A 25,085-nucleotide genomic window follows, 5' to 3' on the forward strand; every position below is an offset into this window, starting at 1 on the left:
TTTTTGCGCAATCATGCAATGAAGATCCACATTTTATTATCCAACTGTGTTTTTATTGTCAATGTACATTTGCAGCTGCAAAAAAATTATGTTGTATCCTTAAGTGTTCCATTGTGGAAATTGTGCAAAAGCCTGTTTTTTCATTCATAGAAAAAAATAAGCTAAATCAAAGTCATCTTTATTTTGACCATTACAGTAACTATGCTTCAATGTTGAATCAACTTTTTTTCATGCAAGCAGGGAATGATTGTCTGCTCCTCTTAATGTGCTTCTTCCAGAACTCAATGTCAAACTACATGTTGCCAATGAAAAATGTCTTTAATACAATGCACAAATCCCATAAAACTCTAGAATATTTGCAATTGACATGTGACAAGACTCATAATGACAAAATATTTTTAAAATCTTTAACCATTTCAGCTCCTTGGAGACATAACACTCAAACCCTAATCTTAATTATTAAGTATCCAGTGCTGGTAGCTCATGAAAGTCAGACCATCACATAAAAGGGTCATCATTATTAAACACCCTTATGTGTATAAAAAAACATCTATCCTCAAGTTTTTATTGTCTCAGTCAACCATGGCATGATTGAAGGCACAAAAAGTGGAGCAAATGATAATTTGGACAAAATTAGGAAATATCAGTGCCATAGAAAACATCACAGGAAGAATATTCCTGATTCCTCTAGTTACTTACAGTACAAAAAAAGCAACACTTACAAATATTGACAGAAAAGTTTTCCTTACTGTGGAAAGTAAACAATAAATCAGAGAAATAATACAAAATCAAGAGGATTAACAAATCCTTTATGCCCAGAGAACCCACACCAGTATATTTTAAAAGTTGTTAGGAATAGGCATACCCAAGAACATTTCATCCAAAAAGCAGACCTTTTAACTTGCATCTTAAATAAAAAACTAAACTAAAAGCAGCCGTAGTCAAATTTAATATTGCATAAATATGCACGAGTGCTTTGCAATAATGAGCTCTTATTAAGAGCAAATCTTTATTAAGATGTAAGGGGGAGGTATTCTTGATTATGCCTAGGAATTCGCTGTAGTTCCAGTCAGCCTGGTGAGTGCAGAGCAAGCTTGCTGGACAAGGTCAGCTCCTCCAGTATCACATGGGTCTGGGTAGAAACACAGCAGACACAATAAGACTAATTCTGTTTAGAGAAACATTAATTCAATAATAAAATGATTTCTGACTTACGGCTTTGACATCACTCATCAGAGGCACCCATTCCTTTGACCTCCTCATTTTCCCTCATCTATTGACAGCGAAACATGGTAGTGAGAAGTGTGCACAGTTACAACTTACTTTTCTTATTTATACATGTTGAAGACTTTTTATTTCTAGTGTTAAAAATGTAATCACTGTAGAACAAATGATTCCCACTGAGTAAATGCTGTAGAATCATAGGAACATAAGAACTATGTTGTGTTTTAATCACATTATTACTTATTTGCTACAATAAAGGAAAAGTTCAATATTCTTTGTCATAGACTTCAATATGTGAAAATTATCTAATGTCCAGATTCATTACAGAAAGCAATATTTCAAGCCTTTATTTCTAGTTATTTTAATGATTACAACTTACAGATCATGAAACCTCAAAACTTAGTATCTTGGGAAATTATAATAAAGTATAAGATCAATATAAAAAGGATGTTTTAGGCACAAATGTGGATAGCATGTCAATGCACTCAATACTTGGTTGGGGCTCCTTCTGCATGAATTACTGCATCTATGCAGCTTGGCATGAAGGCAATCAGCCTGTGGAACTTTATGGATTGAATGGATTTTGCTCGACTATTCTCTCAAGGTGACACCTGATTACAGGTGAAAACAGTTAAAAGTATAAAATACAGCTAATCTCTCCTTCACACCAACTTCAGATCCTGATGTTGATACAGCCTTTCTATCCATTGAATTTACTGTGGATATGCTCAGATCCAGTAGTCTGAACAACCAGCTTCTTCAGCCATCACATTTTGGAGCTTACCCTCCTTGCGGACATTTGTCAAATACATGATTGTCTGACCATTACATAACCTTTATACATTAAAACTGTTTTTCTTTAATTGGGGTAAAATCTAATATTCTTTTTTTTTTGCCATAATCAAAATGACAGTAAATGAAGACTTAAAATATTTAATTTCACATGTATTGGATTTAAATGAGTTTCACTTTCCTGAAATTGGGCGAAAATTATGAAGTCATGCTAATAAGTCAAGTTAGTATCTTAAGTTTTGAGCTGTACCTGTATGGAGGAGGAAGTGGAGATTGCAGTTTGATACTCATCACTAGATGTCACCATAACCTCAAACTTAGACTTAAAAAAGGCATTTCTCAAGGTGGATTAATTTTGTTTGATCCATTCAATACATGCAGTCAACGGTGCAGTCAAATTTAGACAGATTAAATCTGCCACATGATACTTTAATTTACTCTTACAGCACACAGTCCAAAGAAGCTGCTTTTAAAATATTTGTATCAGGTCATTTCCTTTGTATGAAGGGATGTACCAAGTCTTGTTTACATTAACTGGAACTAGAGCTGCATCGACATTTCCACGTCGAAATGGAACAAATGGTAACATTTGTTCGGGCTGATATCTGAACAAATTTTACTACATTTCATTCACCTGATCTAGTTCCTTCTTCGTCTCCTCCTCCATACGCCGTATGTCGTCCATCGACAGCTCAATCCATTTGTCAATCCAGCAAAACAGCTGCCTGTGGAAGTGGGTAAACAAACGCTTTTCCACCTGGACACAGTGGGATAAGTGGGAAAAGACAGAAATTGAAATGGAGGGAAACAGAAGTCAACAAACTTTACGGCAAAAGCCCATGTCTACAACAAATCAAAATATAACAATTATAAAATTTATTTTACTTTTTGAATGAAGCTCTCCATCTTGTTTTGTAGTCCCAGCCACTTGAATTCAACAGTGACTAACTTGTAGGCACACATGTGAGGACAGTCTTTGTTGTTGGCAAGCTCATTCTGCAGATTTAGACAAAAAGCAAAAATTAACAAGTTAAATAAAAAATCTTTAAGGCATTTTAATTATAAAATAATATCCTGTACCTGCCACCCAGTTTTCAGAGGGCCTCTTCCTGTCTTCTCTGATTTAAAGATGGCAGGATCTTCTTCCTTTTTGTAGTCCTGTAAAAATCAAGGAAGCATGTAAAATAGCATTGAAACAAGGGAATAAGTAATAACTCCTTTACTGAATGATAAGCAAATACATTCAAATTTCCTGGGTTCCACCATTTGTATTATTTATATATTTGCATAAATCCAAGTAGATTGAAAAACATGCATAAAATCTAGATATACAGTATGTATTTTCAGCAGAAATTTCATTTTTCATTATTCTTTTCTTCTTATCGCTAACAAATCTGTTGGACATATGACACAGATGGCAAACTAAATGGTGCCATCTTTGTCCCTTTATTATTATAGGCCATTATCTACCAATCAAAATGCTTTTTCCCCCTTATTTCTTTCTTTTAACAAAGCCATTATAATTTAATTTCTGACCTTATAACTTCCATGTTTTGGAATTTGTTCAAAAATTTATGTTTTATTTCTTAGAAATGTGAAAATATTTTTATGGTAAATTTACAGAGCTAAAAGTGGAGTCTACGGGGTTAAAACTGCAGAAAATATGACTGAAGATCTCTTATGTACACTTTAGAAATAGCTTCATAAAAACAAAATATATTTTGATCCATCATATTTCTATGACAACCCATTTTTATGTATAAAGTACACTGATAGACCAAGTACTATGCATAAGCAATAAAAATAATCCTAATCAATATTGCTACCTATTTTTTGACACGCCAAGGATCAAATAACACCAACACAAAAAACTGTAGATTAAACACTGTAATTAAAAGAAAACAAAAAACACACAGCTAGACTGACATTTAAGAATTTTAAGTGAATAAAAATTCAGAAAATGTATGAACATTTGCTAAATATGATGAGGACTGAGAAGGGATAAAAAAACATTTGAAAGCAACAATCTGAAGCAAGTTATTCGTACAGCATTCTGTAAAAAGGTAAAGTACTAAAAACGGCCTCTGAAGGTTATATTTAGAAGCATTCATCACGAAAGAATCTGAGCTGAAAACTGGGCTTGTTAAAGTTTCTAAAATGTTTTCTTACCTTTTCACTGATGCAGCTGTTATCTGCAATGTCAATTTTAACAACTTCCACTGCATCCCATTTCTCCACTTTATGTACCTGCAGAGTAGTAAAGAAAGAAATTTAATGGTTTTATTGAACACAGAGGGCACAAATAAGTGGCAGTGTTAAAACAGAAATAGCCAATTAAAAAGCAGATAAGCTCTATGAACTCTAGTTCTTGCATTGATAGTCTCTGACAAACTTGTCAAATGGGGAAGCAATCTAAAGAGAAGTAGTTTAGATCCAGGGGTTTCTGGACAACTGAGAAGGTTTTCTGTTTTGCTTGTGTCGTCTTCAACCGACTGAGGTGGCGCGTAGTTTTGGAAATGTGGACATCCAGCTGAAGGTCACACTGATTTTCACTTTGAAAATTACTGCTAAATTTCTTCTAAAACAATCTTCATATGTACGCTAAATGTATGAGCAAAGAGCCATCAGAGTGGAATGAAAAATCTGTAGATGTGCCAATTTTTTATCCAATTAATTGTCAGAATAATCAATTACAGAAATAATTGAAGACCTAATAGTGACATACACTGGGGCGTGGCAGTGGCGTTGGGGTAAAGCATGACCCACGTATGGAGGCCTTAATCCTCAATGCACCTTCATGGGTTCAAGTCTTGATTCAATGACCTTTGCCAAATGTTTTCCCCCTCTCTCATAGCCCACCTTCCTGTCTGACAACTGCTAAATAAAGACTACCAGAGTCAACAAAACCCTAAAAATAAAATGGTAGTCATTTCACACAATATTCCTTTTTGTAATTCAGCTCTTTATAAACTAATTAATATAACAAGCTGATAGCTATTCAGGATCTTTTCTTGGGTAAACATGCTGCTTAGCAGACATGCAGGTAAAATGCAGCACCGCACATGGAGATCTTCATGGCATGTTTATTCACAATGTCTTATTTGTTCATTTTAATGTGTTGATTTATTACCTGGTGGCCAATAAAAACACAAAAAGCAACTTATGTGTAGCAGGATTGTTTGTATTTCAATCATTCAATGAAAAGTGAAGTTTGGAAACAACTGATCTGTCTGTACATCAGAAACCTCAAGCATCCTGTGTGGTTTTTAGCACCCTCATTCACAACTGCAGTGGAGCTGCTGGGTTACATGCGCAGTTTTCGTGTTTCGTGTCACATTAGGGCATAAACACAAAGCTTTATTGTGTTGTATTAATAAGTCCCAGAACTACATACAACATGGGTATACAATGACTTCAGTTATAAATGAAGGACAACATTCATAATCTGAAGAGTACAATATCTGCAGGTTCTTAGAATGTTAAACAACCACTATTTATTGATATTTTAACAGTTCATTTGGATTTTTCAATATATCCAGACACAACCAGCCATTTAAGAACATTCAGACTTTTAAGAACATTCAGTCCCAAAATGAAAATTTGTTTTACACCCCTGCCTTAGCACTTCCGAATAAAAAGTTTAGCCAGTACTTTCTTGGGCTTGTATCAAAGATTGTGGTACACTTTTTCTGTTCATTAAGTTGACTGACAAGATCATAAAAGTCCCGTCATAACCCATTTTAAATAGTCACATTAATTTTTAAAATGATAATGACTGTGGCCTAAATCCACAGTCTCACACATTCCTCCTGGTCTGCCTGGACTTGAACTGTGAGCCCACTTGTGTGTAATTTAGTCTCTAGCTGCAGAAACTACTGGCATAAAGGTTTTGGGCTTCTGACCAACAGATTTCCCCTCTACACATCCAGGCTTTTTGATTACATGTTCTCTGCAAGTTAAAACTAAATCTAATAGCAGTGGTGGACATTGTGACTTACATTCACTTGCTCGCCCATATCAGGCTTGTGCCACGTCTCAATCTTGATCATGAACTTTTCTTTCATATAAACGTTCTGTAGTTGCAGGACAGAATGGTCAGTGAACAGGGAATATTAGTGTGTTCAACTTAAGTATGATTCACAAATACTTACTGTAAGGACTGTTTCAGAAGAAGAGGTGGATGGCGATGGAAGAAGAATTATAAGAAGAAATTTAAAAAGATGTAATTATAATCTGCAGATTTCAACATAGTCATACTTTTTTGCACTGAGGTTTATCTAAATCTCAGGGAAACAGGTTTTCAACTGAGAAGGAGTTGATCACCCATGTGCAGGGTACAGTGTGTCACATGTTGCTGTATGTGTGCTCTGCATTGTGACTTACTTGTACGGCAGTAGGGATATGCATTCCAGGCCTTCTCGTGGACCTCAAGAGAACCTTTTGGAGCGATCATGCGGACAAATGACGGCACTTTGCTACAGAGACAAACATGAAAAGTGAATGTTTTTTCTTGAAAAATGTTCTTCTGTTGTCATACACTTTATGCTGTATAAATTGAACAAACCCCACTCCATATGCAACATTTATACAGACTTACTAGTAGAGATTAATTTAAGGTTTTGCAAAGTTCAACCATAATTAGCAACAATAATGGTAACTTTGACATGAAGGAAAGTAAGAGGACTGTGACATGCATGAAGGGTTTGGTTAACCAAAGGTCACCTACCTTTGCAGGTGGTAGACCTTATGGGTGTATTGCCCCTTCTCTCCATTCTCCTCGTATGGCTCGTTCTTAAGAACCTCCACACCTTCTCCCCCTCCTGTCTCATTTTTGCTGGCTTCTGCCACTGCATACAGCTGCCCCACTTGGTACTGAAAAGAACCAAGAAATGTATTGAAATATTTTTTAATTTTCTTTATTGGAATAACACAAAAGGTCAAAGAAATAATTTCTATTTAATATTTTCACATTACAACCACAAATGTCGATGTGCTCCAGGATTTCCCCCAGTGAATTATAAGCCTGGCGGGTCACCAGTGAGGACACAAGTAAAGCCCTACTAAGCATCGTTTAGCTATTTAAGTTTTTTTTTTTTATGTTTGCATTTTTTAAAGACTTTATAGTTGATGTTCAGGTCTTGAAAGATCTTCCAATCTTTCAAGAACTCATAATTATCAAGTGACACATTCAAATTTCCTGTCAACTTTAAACATTTTTAACTTAAAAACACGATGAGCCGGTGGAAGAATGGCTGCCCCAGCGCCCTACCACCAGGCTTAGCAAGCTTTTTGGGGGGGAAGCCTTGTATTCTATTTTGATTTCCTGTGATAGAAAAAACAAACAGTAGTGCATAATTGTTGAGTAAGAAATAAAAATCTAAAAAATGTAGAATACATTATTCCAATATGCCCTCTGTTTCCAACCGCCTTTCAATGTAATTACAGCTGCAAGTAACAGGGTCCTTCACCACTAGGGATCCACCAATATAAAAAGAAATTTGGGCCAAACAGCGGCTATGGCCGATAACCAATATTTACTGATATATTCTATATATTTCCTTACACTTTCAAAACTGTGTAAACTCAACCACACCACTTACATCGCTTTCCTGCTTCAGTTAAACACTCCTACAATCCTGCACTGCCTCACCATCACTGTTACATGATCGAACAAATACCACACGGTCCCTCCAGGAACACGTAAACAAACAGCAATATAATGGAAATTAAAATCAGTTGTCAATATCAGCCAATACCGATATAAAACTGGATGGATCGTGCCTGTAAACAGAAATATTCAAGTTTTACAAACAGATTTTTAAGTGGATTTAGGTCTGGACTTTGACTGGGCCCTTCTAAACTTTCCTAGCTACTCTGGCTGTATGCTTAGAGTCGTCATCCTGCTGAAAGTTGAACCTAACTCCAGTATTTAGCTCCACCACCTCTGATGCTGAAGAAAGGTATCCCCACACCATAATGCTGCCAGCACTGTTTCACATTGGAGATTATGTGTTCATGCCACAGTATTCTGCAACACATGTGCAACACGTTTGCTGTGTCACTACTTGGCTTATGTCAAACTGCCAAGAAGATGACTTCTTCTAGTAATTTCCTTTTTGTTTGTGTAGTGCATGACTAACAGTTGTCCTTCAACACCTGTGGCTCTTGTGGAGTGTGGCTCCACAAGAGCCACCCTCTACTACTTAGCTGCTTATTTATGCCTTCTTTGCTGAGGGGTCAGTTGAGATAGACGGCCAAGTCTAGGTAGGTTTGCAGATGTGCCACGCTTTATTTTCAGGCAACAGATTAAACAGAGCTCAGTTGTTGAAATAACTATAAATAAATAAGTACGGTAATCCAATAACCGTTAACAGGAGTAAACAGCCTAAAAAAAGGCCATTTGTTGAAAGAACACTGTCATAGTAAACTATACAAAAAATATGTTTTACATTAAAGAATTAAAAAAAAAACAAAAAAAAAAACTTTGAAAATATTTTCTATCCAGAAACCCTCAAGTGGAAGTTTTAGCTTAACCTATTTCAAATTCTGTAAAAAAAATAAATAAATAAAATAAGTCAAGTTTAAGGGCTGAGTTTTTCCACATGTTGATGCTAGAAGTATTTTTTTTTAGCTGCAAATGCATATAAAAAATAATAATAATAATCAGAAAAAACCCTTCATAATAGGGTTAGAGTAAAGGAATTCTCTTTTTGCATTTTAGGAAATAAAATGTTTATTTTGTTATTTTAAAAAGCTTTTAAAAGATTTTTTATTGTATAAAAAATCTTATATGGCTAAATGAAAAATCTGAATGTCCAAATTTTTTTTACCTGATGAATCACACTAATCAGTAGCTTAATCTATTACTAAAATAATCATTAGCTGCAGCCCATGTTGTTTGTTCACTAAAAAAATCCTCTGAGACCTTCACATAACATCTGGATTTATACTGAAATTAAAATTACACACAAGCTTGTTTTGACTGTGGAAGGTGAAGTTCTGCCCTGGCCTCAAGTCTTTCTCGGTCTCCGATAGATTTTCCTCCTAAAATCTTTGACCAGTTGGAATGATTTGCTTAGGGGGATTTGCAAGATTATCCTTTGGAGTTCAAGTTCATAACACACTCAAATAACATTTTCTTCATGAACAGAGTCGCCAAAACATCTCAGCACTGAGGCACTAATTATTCCCACATGCTAAACAGCCAAGGCTACAAAGTTAGAGTTTAACTAGGATGATAAATTTGCCAACTAAAGTCAAGGATCTTTCTAAGCTGTTGCTTTGAATGTTTCAGAGTGTGCCAACATGACTCAGATGTAGTCAGAGATTTACATCTGTTTAAGTTTCAGAGAAGAACATGTGATGACTATGTAAAGCACTTCTAGAAGAAGACAACACAAATAATACAGGTTGAAAATATTTAAAAAATGTCACTCAAAGTGCTTTGAATGGCAGGAGAGCTATGTAAGAGAAGCTTATAAAGAGCAGCACTGACCAATCATAAACAGTTTTCCAGCCACTACCAATTTAATGCTTTTTCAGAGGAAAAGCAGCTGGGTGAGCTTCTTTCTAACTTGGCTTTCTTCCTCTTCCTCCCAGGTCAGGCAGAACTGCTGTGGCACTGGAAACAGTGACTTGCACCTTGGGTGTAGTCGGCTTTATCACACACTGACAAAACAAAAAGGCTTGTCGACTGTTTTATGCAACGCTGAGACGCCTGGTCCACCAGGGCAGCTGCTGTGTCATCATGAGGCGTGCTTACTAGTGGGCTACAGTTGAAAAGGACATGCCACAGCTGGTGCTTCAAACAGCCCGGCCACACACATAAAAAGCCATAATCTTGTATTTGGATTCAGACAAACCCTCTGCTACTCAGAAGCAAGGCGTTGCTACGGCCCGACAACTTGTTTTGGAAGCACTGGATGTTCAGTTTCTCCTTTGTGACGAGGAATGTTACCTGCCATGTAGAACCAGTCTGACTTACCAACGACAAAAGCAGGCAGCTTCCAGAAGGAAACAAACGGTCATCAGCAAGTAGCAACCAGAAAACAACAACCGCTACAGCTTCAGGCACAGAACTGCGTCTAACAGGCTGGTCAAAGAAAAAGACAGCCTGCTACAGACTGACAGGGACAAGGTGTGTGTTTTAAAGTTGAACAAGAGCCATAATGACCACGGTAAAAGGACTGAGTCATACAAATAAACCTCAGAATCAATCTGACCAAAACTTCAAGCTCCTTTTTGAGTCAGACCTGAATAAACATTCTGCCATTCAGAATTTGTGTCATTTATTTTTTGATGCAATAATAAAATTAGTCAGGCCTTTCTGTTTTAACCTCTTTTTCATTGGATTCATCACAGATTCAAGGTAATTCATTTAGGAAATGTGCATTTTGGATCTCTGAGGATTTCAAGTCAGGATTTGTTGTTATTTGATCCAGATTTCAGACATCCAGCCATCATCTCTATCTAATCTGGGATCTGTTCACAGCCACTTGACCCAGATTCTCTGGGGGAATCCAAAGCCAACAGAGAAACGGATTCCCTACAGCGTGTCCTGGTTTCTCTCCCTCACTATGGAGTAGGGATGCAAACAATTAACCAGCTTGCAATTGTTCATTAGATTAAAATTAGTTCCAATCGATTAACTAATAATGCCAGGGCGATCCCAGATCAGCAAAATAATAATAATAATAATAATAACGTGTAGGATGCAAAATGCAAATTATACTGTTCTGTTTTCAAATATAAACATTTGATATGTTCATTCAGCCGAGCTGCATGATGGCGCGGCATCAACTTCTCAAACGAAAATTACTGATGTGCTACAAAAACGAAAATATGATACTAATGTTTTATGTAAACATTCAAACAGAAACGGCTGATTCCTTTCTCTGACTTGTGATCCAGAATGTCCATATTTTGACAACAAACTGGACACACAAGTAGCATTTTTAGACTCTGGTTTCTTGCAATTATCTAAACTACTGTATTTTCCGGACTATAGAGCGCACCTCGCTATAAGCCGCAACCACAACGTTTTTTTTGAAAGAAAACTGGAAACGTAGTACGGGCTATAAGCCGCTAGTATCTCCGCCGCTCTCGGTTTTTCACAAGGACGCAGCCCTACGTCTAAAAACACCGAACCATGGATTCGTTCATGCCGAACTTACGTGCAGCGGCTATCGATCTGTACTGCATCATATGAACTTCTTTGTGTGGATTCCATGATGAGGGGGTATGAGTTTGAGAACATTTCTCCGTCGTGCCTGCTGCTAGCATGTGCTTGTTCTAAATGAAAATTAGAGCTATCTTCTTTGATTTTCAATTTTGTCTTCCAATGATTCACTTCCTGCTAAAAAGCCCCCTGGCGGTTGAAGAAAAAAACCACAGAAAAGCCTCACTGGACTATAAGCCGCATGGATCAAAGCATGGGAAAAACGTAGCGACTTATAGTCCGAAAAATACGGTACAATAAATCCTGACCCTTTTCATTCAGTAATTCAGCTGATTATTTCAATTTATCTTGTTTAAAACATGATAATCTGATAGATTCAACTGACTCAAAATTGAGAGTATTTTAAATAGAAGGTTAGTCAGTAATTCTGAAAGAATAATATATAATTTTGATATAAATTACTGGCCATAAAAACACAATCATGCAAGCCAAGGCCAGAATTGAGCTCTATGTTTCTCTGACTGTAGACACCCTTGATGCGTTACCATGCATTATTAATTTGTAACTCCCCAGATGAAAACTTCATGAAACCTGATCTAAAGGAAGGGTTCCACATTTTTACCTGTTTAGCGCTAGATGAGAAGCCTAGCTCTTGTGTCAGAGTGATACATTCATCTGACCCAAGCATAGTGTAATAGGAACCAGGTCAGCCACTAGCATGGCTGATCCAACTTTGGGAAGTAAACTCTTTACCTCCACTCTGCCAAAATATAAAATAAGTAACAGCCATCCATTTGGGTTAGATGATTTTGAATGTTGAAACTGCAAATCCACAATAAGCATTAGGATTGCACATAGCATCCCTAAATTATATCCAATGTAGTCCAAGTCAAGATGGCGTAAACATCCCTATTGCTCAACTAACAGGTGAACCAACTTTCCACACTGAGGGGAGAAAAAGCCGGTCTCACGACAAACTGGTTACATGCTTGAGTGAAATGCTGGCTTCTGCTCTGTGTGACACACTAGAAAAAAAAAAAAAAGACTTCTGTGTTTTAAACGTCATTTGGATTAAAATGCACAATGAATGAAAAAGGGAGGGACTCATCTAACAGCGCAGGGAGAGGTGAAGAAACAGAACCTGCTCACCTGAATATTCAGGAAAAACCACCATTACGGTAAATTAATCCCAACCAAACACACTCCTGGCTAACACTTAATCTTCAAGAGCGGCGACCAATATTCTCCAACATGAATCATCTTGGACAGACAGCAGGGTCAGATTCACAAACTGAAATAAGTCAGTCACCGGCATTCACTGCTCTATCCCACTGTGGTGTTAAGCCATCTTTGCTCATAAATAATCACCATCTACTTAGGCAGGAAAACTAAAAAACATATTTTCAAAATCAGAATGAGCAAAAATTCCTACATCTTAGAAAAGCTGCCGATAAAAAATTAGGCACAAAATTCTGATAGCTGTATCGCTGACTGTACAACAAGAAAGTGACAAAAACAAAACATTCTGCAGATAAGACAGTGGGAATCCAACACATATCTAAATATAAAACATGTACAGTCTGTTGAAGTCAATAATCTTGTATTTTTATTGATATGATTGAAAGTGAGTTAAATAAATGAGTACCTCCTCGACTGAGATGGGCAGGACAATCTGGCTGTAAGAGAGAGGGAGAGGAAAAACAAACATAACTCATTAGAGTGCACACATCAGCGGGAAGTGATGAAAACACACTAGTTATAGATTTACTGCTGAGACATCACATCTGTACAAAGAGAAATTATAAAGCTTTTCCTCTTTTCAAACAGTGATTACATAATCCTGTGGGGTTTAGAGGAACAGTACAACTTGCAAATGCTAATATTTACCCAGGATAATTAAAAGTTCCCAAGAAGGTACAGTAAAGGCAAAGCCTGGAAAAGTCACTTTCAGATTTAAGCCGAGTTTATTGTAAAACTACTAACTACCGGTACTATATATACTTCTTTTTCTGGAAAGAAAAAAAACACACATTTGAGTAGTATTAAACATTCCTGGATAGTATCTTTGATCCACAGTGAAAGGATGACCTTCATGGTCCACTCAGAGATGAGGAAACAGCTGTATTTATGGGCCATGGCTTTTACTTTAACACACAACTTATCTAACTTCCATTACACGTGCGCTGAAATATACAGTAGGAGATAAGGTTTGTCAGGCACAGGCGAGTAAGGTCAATAACAGGTGAAACCAAGGCCTCACCCCATGGATCACACAGTTATGAAGAAAAGATACAAACATATGTTTATTTTTCCTATTTGCACACTGTACAATCAGAACGTCAATGAAAAAAGTGCACTTATACAATACACACTGTACACTGGGAAGTAGCAAAGCATGTGATCTTCTGCTGGAGTCTCCACTATCACAGGAACTAAAAGAGCAGGAAGAGGAAATTATAAAGCTGCAATCAAGACGTGTCCCATAAAGCGAACAAACAAGTCTGGAGTTTTTAGTGGAAACTTTGCCTTTGAGTGTCTGTCTGCGTTCTTTGTCCTCCTATACAATAGTGAATTAATGACTCACTGTTGTCAGTCTAGCGGAGCTTGAATATTTCATAAGACAGATCAGAGTGGAAGAGGAGCTTTTAAGGCATCAACCTGTTGCCTACTGGGCTAAAAATAAGATCAGATGATCGGATTCAAAAGAAGAAAAGAAACAGTTCAAATGGTTTCATGTTCTTCTAGCACTAGTATGACCTAAAGGCACATCCAGCTTTATTAGGGATTGTAATTAACATGGCTGAGCCTGTTAATGTACTTTGTACCGTGGTCAGATGACAGTCAGAGATGGATGTCGTCCCAGCAGTGATGTGCATATGACAAGAAGTGATAAACTATAGGAGCCCATAAGCCCAAACACTTGTCTTGTAAGAAAAGTTTTAAAAGAAATGCAGCAACAACGTCCTCTTGAAAACTTACGGCATGTTTCATTTAATGCAATCCTAGATCTTGTTAAATAATACTTATTTTTAGCGTGGGATAATAGTTTCAGGAAAGGAAATGGAGCGGGGAATGCCTCACTGCTCCGTTAGCCTCCGTCTTCCTGTTCATTAAACCGCTGTGAAGTCCAATTTCAACACTTAACTCCATTATATCGCTGTTTCAGGCGCAATTGAGTAAACCTGCTTAAGCCGAAGTTTCATATACTCACGTAGGCGTTCAACCGCACTTATTTCTAAATACTCTTCTTTGCACATTTGCTAAATCAAAAAAATTGAGAAAAACAGGAAGAAATCTAAATGAAGTCCTGCGTTTAACAACTCCGGGATTATATTCTAAAATATGTGAAAAGACGCCGCTTTTTGAGGGAAAAAAAAGCAAGTAAAAGGGAGTCATACAGCATGAAAGATTCATTTTAATTTTTTAATGTCTAGTTAACAATTTACTAACAGTTCATTAGATTTTATTTTAGTTCAAACTTTTCAAGTCGTCGAAGTGAAATAGAAACAAAGCGTACTTACAACTCTTTAATCAGCATGGTGGCTGTGCGTCCGTCCAAACGTCCGTGTCTGAGTGTGGAATGAGCCGAACCGAGCTGTTCATTCACGGCTTTGAAAGGGTTCTTCTTCCTGTTAGATGCCGTGTGTGTAGGCGCGGCCGAGGAGGAGTCCCCACCTTGTTTCAGGTAACTAGCAGTTGCGTTCAGGTTCTGTCGGGAAATAATCAACCAGCTTTACCAGTTTTTCTCGAGCCACACGTTTCGCTACTGGTTTAAATACAAACCAAATGTATGCACCGCTCAAATAAAATGTAGTTTCATAGTGCTCTATATTTTTATATCCACCCCTGAAATTATGTGAAATTGACGAACCAGAGCCCATTGATATGCCCAGTGTGCAGTGGCGGTGTTTCCGATATGGGCGACATGGGCAGCTTCCCAAGGCGACTTTTTGTCCGGAGCGGCCTGAGCTCTCGGAATACTCCCTCCTCCTCTCTACACACATACACGCACACACCCCACGCCCACGCACGTACACACACACACACTCACACACACACACGCCAACACACAGACACGCCTTCTAAACCTCAGACCCAAAAGTTCAAACCTCTCTTTAGTCTAAACAGAAGCAGTACATCCATGTTCATAGCCACCAGGAAAATGTTTCAAATGTAGTCCTTAAATAAAATAGACAAAAAAATAATGAAAATTCAACTGTGTTTAATAGAGTTATTGCATGTGTTATTATTGACCCTTATGAGTTCTATCTGAATCTTGTCTTAGTTTATTGGAATTACAGTAGCTATGTTCTGTCTATAAAACATTTTATTTAAATACATAAATAAGGTAAAACGAGCTGAGTAACATTCATTTAGTCATAAAATATATTTGATAAAGTTCTGTTTGGTAAAATTGGGTCTCAGAGGTTTATTAGAGAACAAACAGCATCATGGAGACCAAGGTACACATCAGAGAGGTCAGGGAGAAAGCAGTGAAGTTTAGATTTTAAAATAATATGTTACATATAGTACAAGTAAAAATCATGAAAAATAAGAGGTCAGTCTTGTGTTGTTTTAAATGTTGAAATTTATAGCTAAACTATTTTCCTTTATTGGAAAGCATTGTAGATGTTCAGAAGCAACTTCCTGTCAAACTCTAACATATTCTGTGCCATTTAGCACAGAAAATACGCATACCCAACCTGACATGAAACCAGCAACAGTGTTAATCCCAAAAAAAGCCCACATTTTCTATTATTTTTTTCTGGTCTGGGAACTAAAACGCTTCATCACTCAGCCTGAAGGTCTGTTGAAGTCATCCAGAAATCATTCATACTGACTATGTGCTTAACTGGGTGACTTGCATTTCTTACTATGTTTAAAATGAGTTTCACTCAGAGTGAGTGATACTCTGAACACGATGAGCACAGGATATGGTCATCGTGTTCAGACCATATTCTAGACATGTACTTCTATGTGCTTCTGGAAACACACAGCCTCATGTTCTTCAATGAGCTGCCTCATCCCTTTATCACCACCTCTTTGTCTTCTATGGGAGATACAACAATAATAAGATAAATTATGTTTTTCACCTCCTCATAGTTGTTGCTATAACCAAATGTACATTTTCTTGTACTGGAAAACAAGAGTAGATATAAATATCACAAATGGGAAAAACAGCTCATAAAACAGATTTGAATGGAAAATTGTTTACATATGTGCATTGTGGATTCTTTATGGTCAGCATAGTTTTAAATGAACAAATCCAACATTCATTCATTCCTTTCTACACAAGAGAACTAATGAATTAACTACAAAGTTATAAAACATAGTTATGTTCACTTTTTTAAGTAATAAATCACAATGTGAATCTCAACTATTCATGTTTTTTATTATACTTCTTTTTAAAAAAATATTCAGGCCATTTTATTATTGTACTTAATCATGCATTTATTTTCCTTGGTATTGTTATTTTCTTTTTATTGTTTTGGTTTTGTAGTTTCACTCATTTGTCCATTCACACCATTAGCATGTCACATTGGATTATGGTATCCGTTTTTAATTGTTATATTTTCCAAGAGTGTTATAAATCTTTCAGAAGGACAACTATGTGTATGCTTATGCTTAACATTATATTTCTTAATAGTTCTGTCCTTTTTTATTTTTTGTTTTCTACCAAATCGCTTCAAGTTTTCTTCATCAAAAGTGTGTGCTCTACAATCTTCCAATTTTGCCAGCTCTTTCTCAAAATTTTAGACAAACATCCTGGAAACGACTGTTTTGCAGAACTTCTGGAAGGACTTTATGTTTTCTGTTGTTTCAATCAACAGTTCTCTTGCCAGATGTTCCTACGCATTAAGGTTTGCAAGCAATCGCTTCTACTAAGAAAATCATTTGCAGACTAAGACCGGAGCCAGCATTTGTTTCATTAATGCAAATTACAAGTAATTCATTTTTTAACACTAGATGGTTCAAGTATTTTTTCTCTGGTTGATCTGGAAAAAAGGTTGTAGTTTTAGTTGTGTCAGTCACTTAACTTTGTACATTGAACAAATAGTTTTAAAAAGTATTTTAATAAAAAAAGAATTTGGGTCAATTTCTTAATTTTTTTTTTTTTTTTGCAGCCCAGCTGTACAAACATAACAATGCTGTCTAAATATTACCTTTAACATGGAAGTCTGACACCTAGTGATTTAGAAAAGTATTGTCTCTCCTTTTCTAAATCACTAGAAAAGGATTTAGAAAAACACTCAAACGCTGCTGTTTTTTGTGCCATTAAAAACAGGAGACAAATATACAAATGATTGTTTATTTAATTTCATATATTCAAACTTTGTTTTTCTTTCAGTTGAAAGAACATATTTTGAAAAGTCACTGACAATAGTTATACTGTGGAAAAGACAAAAAAAGTCATACAAGGTAAAATATCATGGAAATGCACAATCCTGTAAAATCAGAATGGGAAAAAAAGTAAAGACAGTAAGACACTATAGTAAAAAAATACAAAATGTCAAGTGGAGAAAAAAAGGTATATGTTTTTTTCCTCTTATATCCCCACTTTTACGCATCACACATACATAACTGTTAAAAGCTAACACCCAAAATTCATTATCAGAAAACAAAACAATCCACTGAAATGAACAAGAATACACAAAATCGCTTTAGGGCTCAGGGTTCGGTGGGGACGAGGTGAGTAATCTAAAGAAGTCAGTGACTCCATTTCCATTTTCTCATCGCTTGTTCAGTACAGGCTCAGGTCTCACATTGGTAGCAATGTTAGATGACTTTCCTGTAAGTACTGCTGATATATTACCAGGAACTCGGAAACAGAACACTTTAACCCAAATTCCTGCCTCTGAGCTTCTTTTTCATAACAACCCCAAATTATTTAAGGAAGGAGAGGAAGTGTTATCAAAATTAGATCTGAGTGAAGGACAAAATGGGTATTTCAATTTAAAATGTCTGATTTTAAAAAAATAATGGGCAATTCTTTTAGTAAAATAAGAGTACATTCTGTCTAAAAGGAATGGATTGTGAACTGAGAGACAAGACTCTGCTGCACCTTCTGTGTGAATAAAGGCCAAATGTGAAGCAACGCCTCTTTTTTTTCTGATTATAAAAAAAACTAAAACATCTTTTAGCTTCCACAGCATGAACAAATCTACATCCAAAAGCCCTGGGTCTACATTCTTTCCACTGTGCACCACCATTAAGGAGTCGTGTGTTAGAAACAACAACAACAAGTTGTGCAGGTATATGCAAATAAGGTCCATTTTAGACATTTTAAAGTGCATTATGTGCTTTTTTTTTATCCTCACTGAAAGTCTATCACTGGGAGTACGTGAAGGCAGCAGAGTGTCATCTCTCAGTTCGGGCACCTGTAAACAATTTAGGTTGTGTTTTCAGACGGGGGCAGCTGAAAGTGATTATCAGACAATTTTACAGATGGAAGGAAAGAGAGTCTTCCTGCCTTGTTTCACCTTATGACAAGCTTCACTGTGTGGCATTTGCAGTCAGCAGACTGAATAATATCCAGCACTCCATGCTTCTGTTTTATTTGTCTTTCTAAAAGACAAAGAGTCTTGCTTGTCTGTGTTCGAGCTTATTACATTCAGCTTTTTTTCTCTGAGAATAATGAATCATTATGGTTTTCTCCTTTAGGAAGAGGCCTGTTGCCATTACAAAGGTTTTAAAACAGTAAAAGTAATTCACAATGTTTATTTAAGTACTTGTAATGAAAAGACACTCACTAAAGAAGTACCACCCATTGTTCTTATTAAGGTAACGCTGTTTTAAATCTAGTTGGAGAGCTACGAGTGTGCAGAAGCAGACTGCAGGCTAGCTACCAGAGCTGACAGCTGAACTAACCAGCTATCAGCTCTTATACTTGTCTTTTAAGAGCAGAAAGATAAAACAATATTATAATATCCTAACATAAAAACTAAATGTTGTGGTTGTGTATTCAACATAATAATAATTTTGGCCATGTAATACAGTTTTGTGCTAAATATTTTTGCAAATACTGTGAAATTGTGTTAGGTTACCACACTATGAGAATCTCATACCAGCCCATGCCTAGTTAACATCAAGCAAATTTCTGTTCCCAGGTTTATGACAAGGAGTCAAGCTTCCCTGAGCTGCTGATGCTGTACATCAGGTTTTACGTTGTGAAATCACCATGAAATGCATACGAAACAGAAAGCAAACGCTACATGAAACCACAGCTACACTAACTCTTTGGAAATCAACCTGTGAAGGAAAAAATGGATATTTGATTTGTTTGTTTGCAGTATGACCACCTCAGCTGCACTGTGAAACACAAACACATTTCTGGTATTCTAACTAGCACCGTCCACAGTGTAAGAATAGACTTAGTGAAATGAACACGTATATTTGGATGAATGTCCAGCGCCCACCACTGAACTGAAATGCTTATTGCTGAGATGAACAAATACTACAGTATAATTTCATTGTGTATGGACACTACTCCGATGTTTAAAAAATGTGCTTATCTGTCTGCTCTAAACATTCCTTCATATTACTGGATCATGATTGAACGTCACACAGAGACCCTTATCTAAACTAACACAAGAGCTGACAGGTTTGTCAAACACAAGCTGTGTGTAGATCTGTTTTCCTGCTCAGGAGGCTGAGTAAAACATACACAAAGGATCAACACTGTCACTGGGATCATGCACCAACAATATAACACAGACACAGGGGCTGCTGTGTTTCCTCAGTGACTTATCAGTGTGTTGTGTACTGATCTCAAAGCTGTTGCATTTTGGGTTTCTGCTGAGTCCAACAGGAGGAAGTGGAGATGACAGCGCAGAGAACGCTGCTCAAATTTCTTTGTGTGTGTGTGTGTGTAGGCGTGTGCGTGTTACTCAAAAAAAGCTGAGTAAGTGAGCAGGAATGCACTGCCCCCTGCTGGTTAAATTCAGATCCACACTGTTGATAGCAGTCAGCTGCCATTTTCTGTGCTTTTGAATACAGAATGGCAGGAGTGAGAAGAAGAAGGAAGAGGAGTGATTAAGGGAGAAGTGAACTGTCTTTTCTCTCCCTTTTTAGTCAGTTTTGGATCATGATTGGAGGAACTGTCATCTCCCCGCAGTGTTTGAGTTTGTGTTGGCTTTATCACAGAGCATCACAGAAAGTGAAACTAGTCATCACAGTGTTCACGCGTGCAGAATCACCAGTTCAATATATGTGTCCGTGTACAGGTTCGCCACACGTTCATCCTCCTCTCTGTGCCTTATTTATTTATAAAAAACAAAAATGTCTTCATCCTTTCTACACGGTGGCCTCTGGTGCGCTGCCGTTGTTCATCTTTACGTAGACCTTGGGGTCGTCGTTCTGCTCATCTCGTAGGCGCTGGAGGTGGCGGCTGTGGCACAGGAGGTAGAAGGGCAGGCAGAATCCCAGCATACTCAGCACTAGCAGGCCCACGTTCACCTGAGCATCAGATAGACAGCATGATAAACAGTGATGAAGAACAGGGAACTATACTCTGTCATGCTGGTGTCTCAATGCGTGTCTTACCCATAGAGGGTCTCCCTCCAGGGGTCCCAACATGGCCATGAAGAGAGGCTGCTGCAGCAGAGCGAACAGAGCGCTGATCAGGGACTGCATGCCTGTCAGGCTGCCAAACTGAGAGGATGGGTACCTGCAGAGGACAAACAGAATGTGAGCATATTTGGACTGAAATGATGATTTGAGTTGGTCTATCTCATAAAATTTCAGAAATATAAAAACGTTTTAGAGGAATGAATGCTTTTTCTATCCCTTTATAGCCCCTTTTTTGCTGCAATCGTCTTTTAAACATGCCCCACACTTACACAGCAGCATACAGGCCTCCAACAGCAGAGTGGATGAAGCCTCTCACTATTGTGTGCAGGACGAAGGATAGAATCTGTAAAGAAAAGAGAAAATAGACATGCTGTCCTTTAGCAGTAATTTTACAGCACAGCAGGTCTATATTTAGCACCAGCTGGCTTTCATCTTTGATAAAGGCCATTCAGAACCAAATGGATAAATAAGAAGCAATATTAATTTTGCCCAGTAGGTGTCAGTAAAATACCAAGAAATATATTTTGCTTCAGTGTTGTGCAACTAGGGTTGAGAGAACTGCCTGTATCTGCAGTGTTACCCCTGGGTGGAACAACAGAGGCACATGTTTGGAAATGTGAATCCCCAAATATCTATAACACTGCAGAGCAGTAACACATGCACACCCACCCCCACATACACACACACACACACACACACACACAGTTTCACACCTGAAGCGGGAGGTTTGGTATGATGCATGTGGCCCCGAAGCCAACCAGCAGCAGGTTGGTGAAGATGAAGGCTCTAGTTGCATTGATGATCTTCTGAATCTTTTTGGTTGGGCGCCGGGGCTGGCCGGGCTCACTGATTAGATGAAAAAAAAAAAACAACAAAAAAAATCAGAAAATTAAATAAAATATGTTTTAGGGCAGAAACATTTAATCGGATTAATGGTTTATTGAAATAATCCACTAATTTAGTAATCGATTAATTGTTAACTTGGCAGACCTTGCTGAAAGAACAACATATCCAGAGCAGTAATTAATCCACAACTATACAAAATATATACATTTTGAATTAAAAACGTTTCAGTTTGTTAATGTGTTCTACCCAAAACTGCTCAAATCATAGATCTAGCTTCACCTGGTTTGTAGAAAAGAAATCTGTACACTTCCTATTAGGCACCTTTTCTAATCAACTATTAATTGGTTCAATCAAAAACTAGTCAAAATATCAGCCCAATTTTTTTTTTAGCTCCAGGTGCATCCTTTATTACAAGTGATCAAGCATACACTGAAGTAATTCTATTTTAATGCATTTCAGCTAATAAAATGTTTATTGTATTATTTTTAAAAAGGAATTGAATTATTTGTTTATTTGTATTTTTATGCATTTCTAATATTGTAAAAAATAAGCTTTAGTGGTTAGATGAAAAATTGCAAGTCTGTGGGAATTTTTTATCTGATTAATTGTCAGACTAATTGGTAGAACAATTAATTACTAATATAACTGTTAGTTGCAGCCCTGCTATGTTTTATCCTGTTTTCCAGCTGTTGTTTCTGAAACTCTAAGAGCTTGCACTCTCACCTTTTGACAGTCTTGTCGTTCTCATCCTCACAGTCTTTGAGCTTCCAGTCCATGACGTAGCCAATCACAGGAGAGGTGACCAAACACAGGAGCTGGAGCACACCGAAGATGGAGGTGTAGAGACTCACTGAGGAACACACAGCAAAAACACATTTACTTATTATTCTTTCAGGCCAGACCCGGAGCACAACAGAAAAATGATCCATGATGGACAGCAAAGACAGCTGAGGAGGACAGACAGTGGAGGAGGGGCTGAATGGAGGTGATTAACCAGGCCTCAGAGCTCTTATCCACTTGCATCCTCTCCACTGTAACAGCAGCAGGAAGCAGGCATGATAGGGATGTTCAGAGTTTAAAGATAAAAGACACACAAAGCAGCTTCTGCATTTTTATGTGCAGCTTATGGGTGGTTACACTCACCTGTGTCCAGGTCTCCGTCTGTAAGGGACTCCAGGATGGTGTTCATGGCTCCCATGTAGAAGATGAGTCTTAGCTGTGTAACGCACATAGTGATGAGGCTCAGCAAGAAGATGGGACTGAAGATGCTCCTCATGAAAGACTGGGCTGCAGAGGAAATGAGGCGAGATTTAATAAAATGCTTTAGATAAGTGATCAAAAAGATATGAAACATAACAAAAAGTGTGATGTTTGACTGGTTGTGGTGAGTGCAGGTGCTCACGGCGGGTATTTATTTGGAGATATTTTAGAATTTGCCCTCAGTGTACCCAATGCAACTCTGCTCTCTATAAATTACTCAATGATTCAGTTATGCAACAACCCCCCCCAGGGCAAATCTTATAACAACCAAACTTGATTTTATCTTATTCAGCAGCAGGATACCACTTCTGTACTCATAATCTCTCACATTGTCTTCTCATCACATCAACAGAAACACGTTGATAATGGACATTAACTGAGCATTATGTGAGGACTGAGGTCAGAATGTGGCTCCCCTTAGAAGAACTGATAATGATTCTAACAAGTGCTTAGGCTTGTAGAGATTTGTCTAGTATCGCCCATTGACACATTTTAATTATGACATTATGCAGGTAAACAACTTTGTTTATAATCAAATAGTAGGCTGTGATAATAGGGTTTTTTTTAACATTCATATTTTCTTTATTTTGGTTCCCACTGAATGAATCAGATTGCAGCTTCTACAACATTTAAGATTTTGCTGGCATGTTTTAAAAATGCATACATAGCCTATTGTAAATTTGAACAAACTACAAGTGTACCCTCATCAACACATGCTTGATGAGTGGTGATAGTATGGTGCTGTGTCTAATATTTCAGCAGCAGAAGATCACAATGTACCTTGCAGACGAGTACGAGCATGCCTGACTTTTGGTTCTCTGCACTAATTTGACGATATAAGACTGGTCCAGTCGCTTATTTTCAAATGCATCTGTCTTGAAAAGGTTTTCTATTCTCTTTGAGTTTTACACATTTTGTCACTTTACAATCTCAGACTTCAATACATTTTAAGATTATCGGGATAATTTTAGCATATTTGGTGGACAACTGTCAGCTGGTAGGATACAGGTGGATTTCAAAATTTCCACAACTAAAAATCTGAAAAGTGTGGTGGTGAGTTCAGACACTTTAAATTAATGCATATTACAACCACTTTTTATTCTTTTTTGGTTTACGTCAATATATTTTGCATGCAGGTCAAAATGTTTATCCTGGGTTTCATTTGACCAGAGTCAATTATTTAGCAGTAAACTGAACTTTTTATGGTGTCCTTATTGTAACTCTTCCAATAAGGCCAGCTTGGTAGATCAACTTTATTTATACCATTAGGTATATTCAATTACTTGGTAAACAGTAATAGTTTTCCAAAGGTCAGGTTGTCCTGTCATCAGACTCTTCCATCTGACCTGTTGCTCTATTACAGAGTTACCACCAGCATCTTGGCTGCTTTCCTTACATTCCCAGCGGCCTACTGGTTAAGAGGGACAGCGCTCTACATGGATTAAACAATGCTCTGTGAGATGTTCAAATATTTATTCGTTTCCTCCTCTTTGTTTGGGCCTACTGTATAAAATCTCAGTAAAATATATTGAAGTTTCCTATTTTAATGTAACAAAATGAAAAGTTCAAAGATTGTGAATAATTTTGAAGTAGAAATTGTCATCTAAATATTTCTGTTGCCTTCAGGTGCCATGGTGACACTTCTTAACCTGAATTAGGAACAGGAGGATCCAAAGAAAAGCAGACAGTGGGTAAAGTTGATCATTAATGAAGCTTGTGAATATAAATGGAAAATGGACACTTCTGTCCATCTGGTGAAGTACAACAACATCCAATTAGTGGCGAGTCCACAGATGGACCAGGTGGGTTTATTGCCTTGATCAACAGATACCCATGTCGGGCTAATCACTGGAAATGTTTGGTCATGGCCACAAGAAATTGGGATGTTTTCCAAGCCCTTTTAGCCATGAATTATTAGAATCTGATCACAGTCCATTAACCACGGCATAGGGCAAAGAATGAGCAACCTAGGACAAATTTGTTGCAGGTTTCCATTGCAGCTGTGCTTTTAGACACACAAAAAGAGTTTGTTTGTTTCTGAATATCAATCAGCCATAGAAAAAATAGGTCCTTTCTTATTTCCAGAGAGGGAGGTTTACATACCAAACTAGTACACGCTGGTCTCTAACAGAGAGTTTGTTATTACATCCACATAATTTATGACTGTTACAAACATATTATGAGCCATTTTTAGATAAAAGCCAGAAACTGATTA

General features: G+C 37.3%; 2 protein-coding genes across 2 annotated transcripts in view; both read right to left on the bottom strand.

The window, feature by feature from the left end:
• Positions 1–299: 299 nt before the first annotated feature.
• On the bottom strand, positions 300–14,843 carry LOC102235661 (phosphatidylinositol transfer protein alpha isoform-like). Its single transcript, XM_005804511.2, has 12 exons — positions 14,716–14,843; positions 12,840–12,870; positions 6,743–6,888; positions 6,400–6,491; positions 6,168–6,175; positions 6,015–6,089; positions 4,186–4,263; positions 3,097–3,174; positions 2,902–3,012; positions 2,651–2,773; positions 1,216–1,273; positions 300–1,132 (listed from the first exon to the last, which is right to left on the bottom strand). The coding sequence occupies exons 1-11, from the start codon at positions 14,730–14,732 to the stop codon at positions 1,226–1,228; spliced, it is 807 nt and encodes a 268-aa protein (XP_005804568.1). The 5' UTR covers positions 14,733–14,843; the 3' UTR covers positions 300–1,132; positions 1,216–1,225.
• Positions 14,844–17,490: 2,647 nt separating this feature from the next.
• LOC102222878 (large neutral amino acids transporter small subunit 4-like) overlaps positions 17,491–25,085 on the bottom strand; it is a 28,446-nt gene continuing 20,851 nt past the window's right edge. The window contains exons 9-14 of the mRNA XM_005804548.2: positions 22,754–22,897; positions 22,334–22,460; positions 21,478–21,610; positions 21,034–21,107; positions 20,738–20,861; positions 17,491–20,650 (exon numbers count right to left, since the gene is read on the bottom strand). Of these exons, the coding sequence (XP_005804605.1) occupies positions 20,489–20,650; positions 20,738–20,861; positions 21,034–21,107; positions 21,478–21,610; positions 22,334–22,460; positions 22,754–22,897 (764 nt within the window). The 3' untranslated portion in view covers positions 17,491–20,488. The remainder of the gene's footprint in view (positions 20,651–20,737; positions 20,862–21,033; positions 21,108–21,477; positions 21,611–22,333; positions 22,461–22,753; positions 22,898–25,085) is intronic.

Source organism: Xiphophorus maculatus, chromosome 18 (assembly GCF_002775205.1).
Source record: "Xiphophorus maculatus strain JP 163 A chromosome 18, X_maculatus-5.0-male, whole genome shotgun sequence".
Classification (NCBI taxonomy): domain Eukaryota; kingdom Metazoa; phylum Chordata; class Actinopteri; order Cyprinodontiformes; family Poeciliidae; genus Xiphophorus; species Xiphophorus maculatus.

What these genes read in the sequence shown, in the direction of transcription:
- LOC102235661 (XM_005804511.2), bottom strand. An exon ending in TGCCCATCTCAGTCGAGGAG is followed by an intron (nt 6,889 to 12,839) that starts GTACTCATTTAT and finishes GGTTCTTTTCAG; the next exon opens with TACCAAGTGGGGCAGCTGTA. An exon ending in ACAGCTGCATCAGTGAAAAG is followed by an intron (nt 3,175 to 4,185) that starts GTAAGAAAACAT and finishes TGATTTTTACAG; the next exon opens with GACTACAAAAAGGAAGAAGA.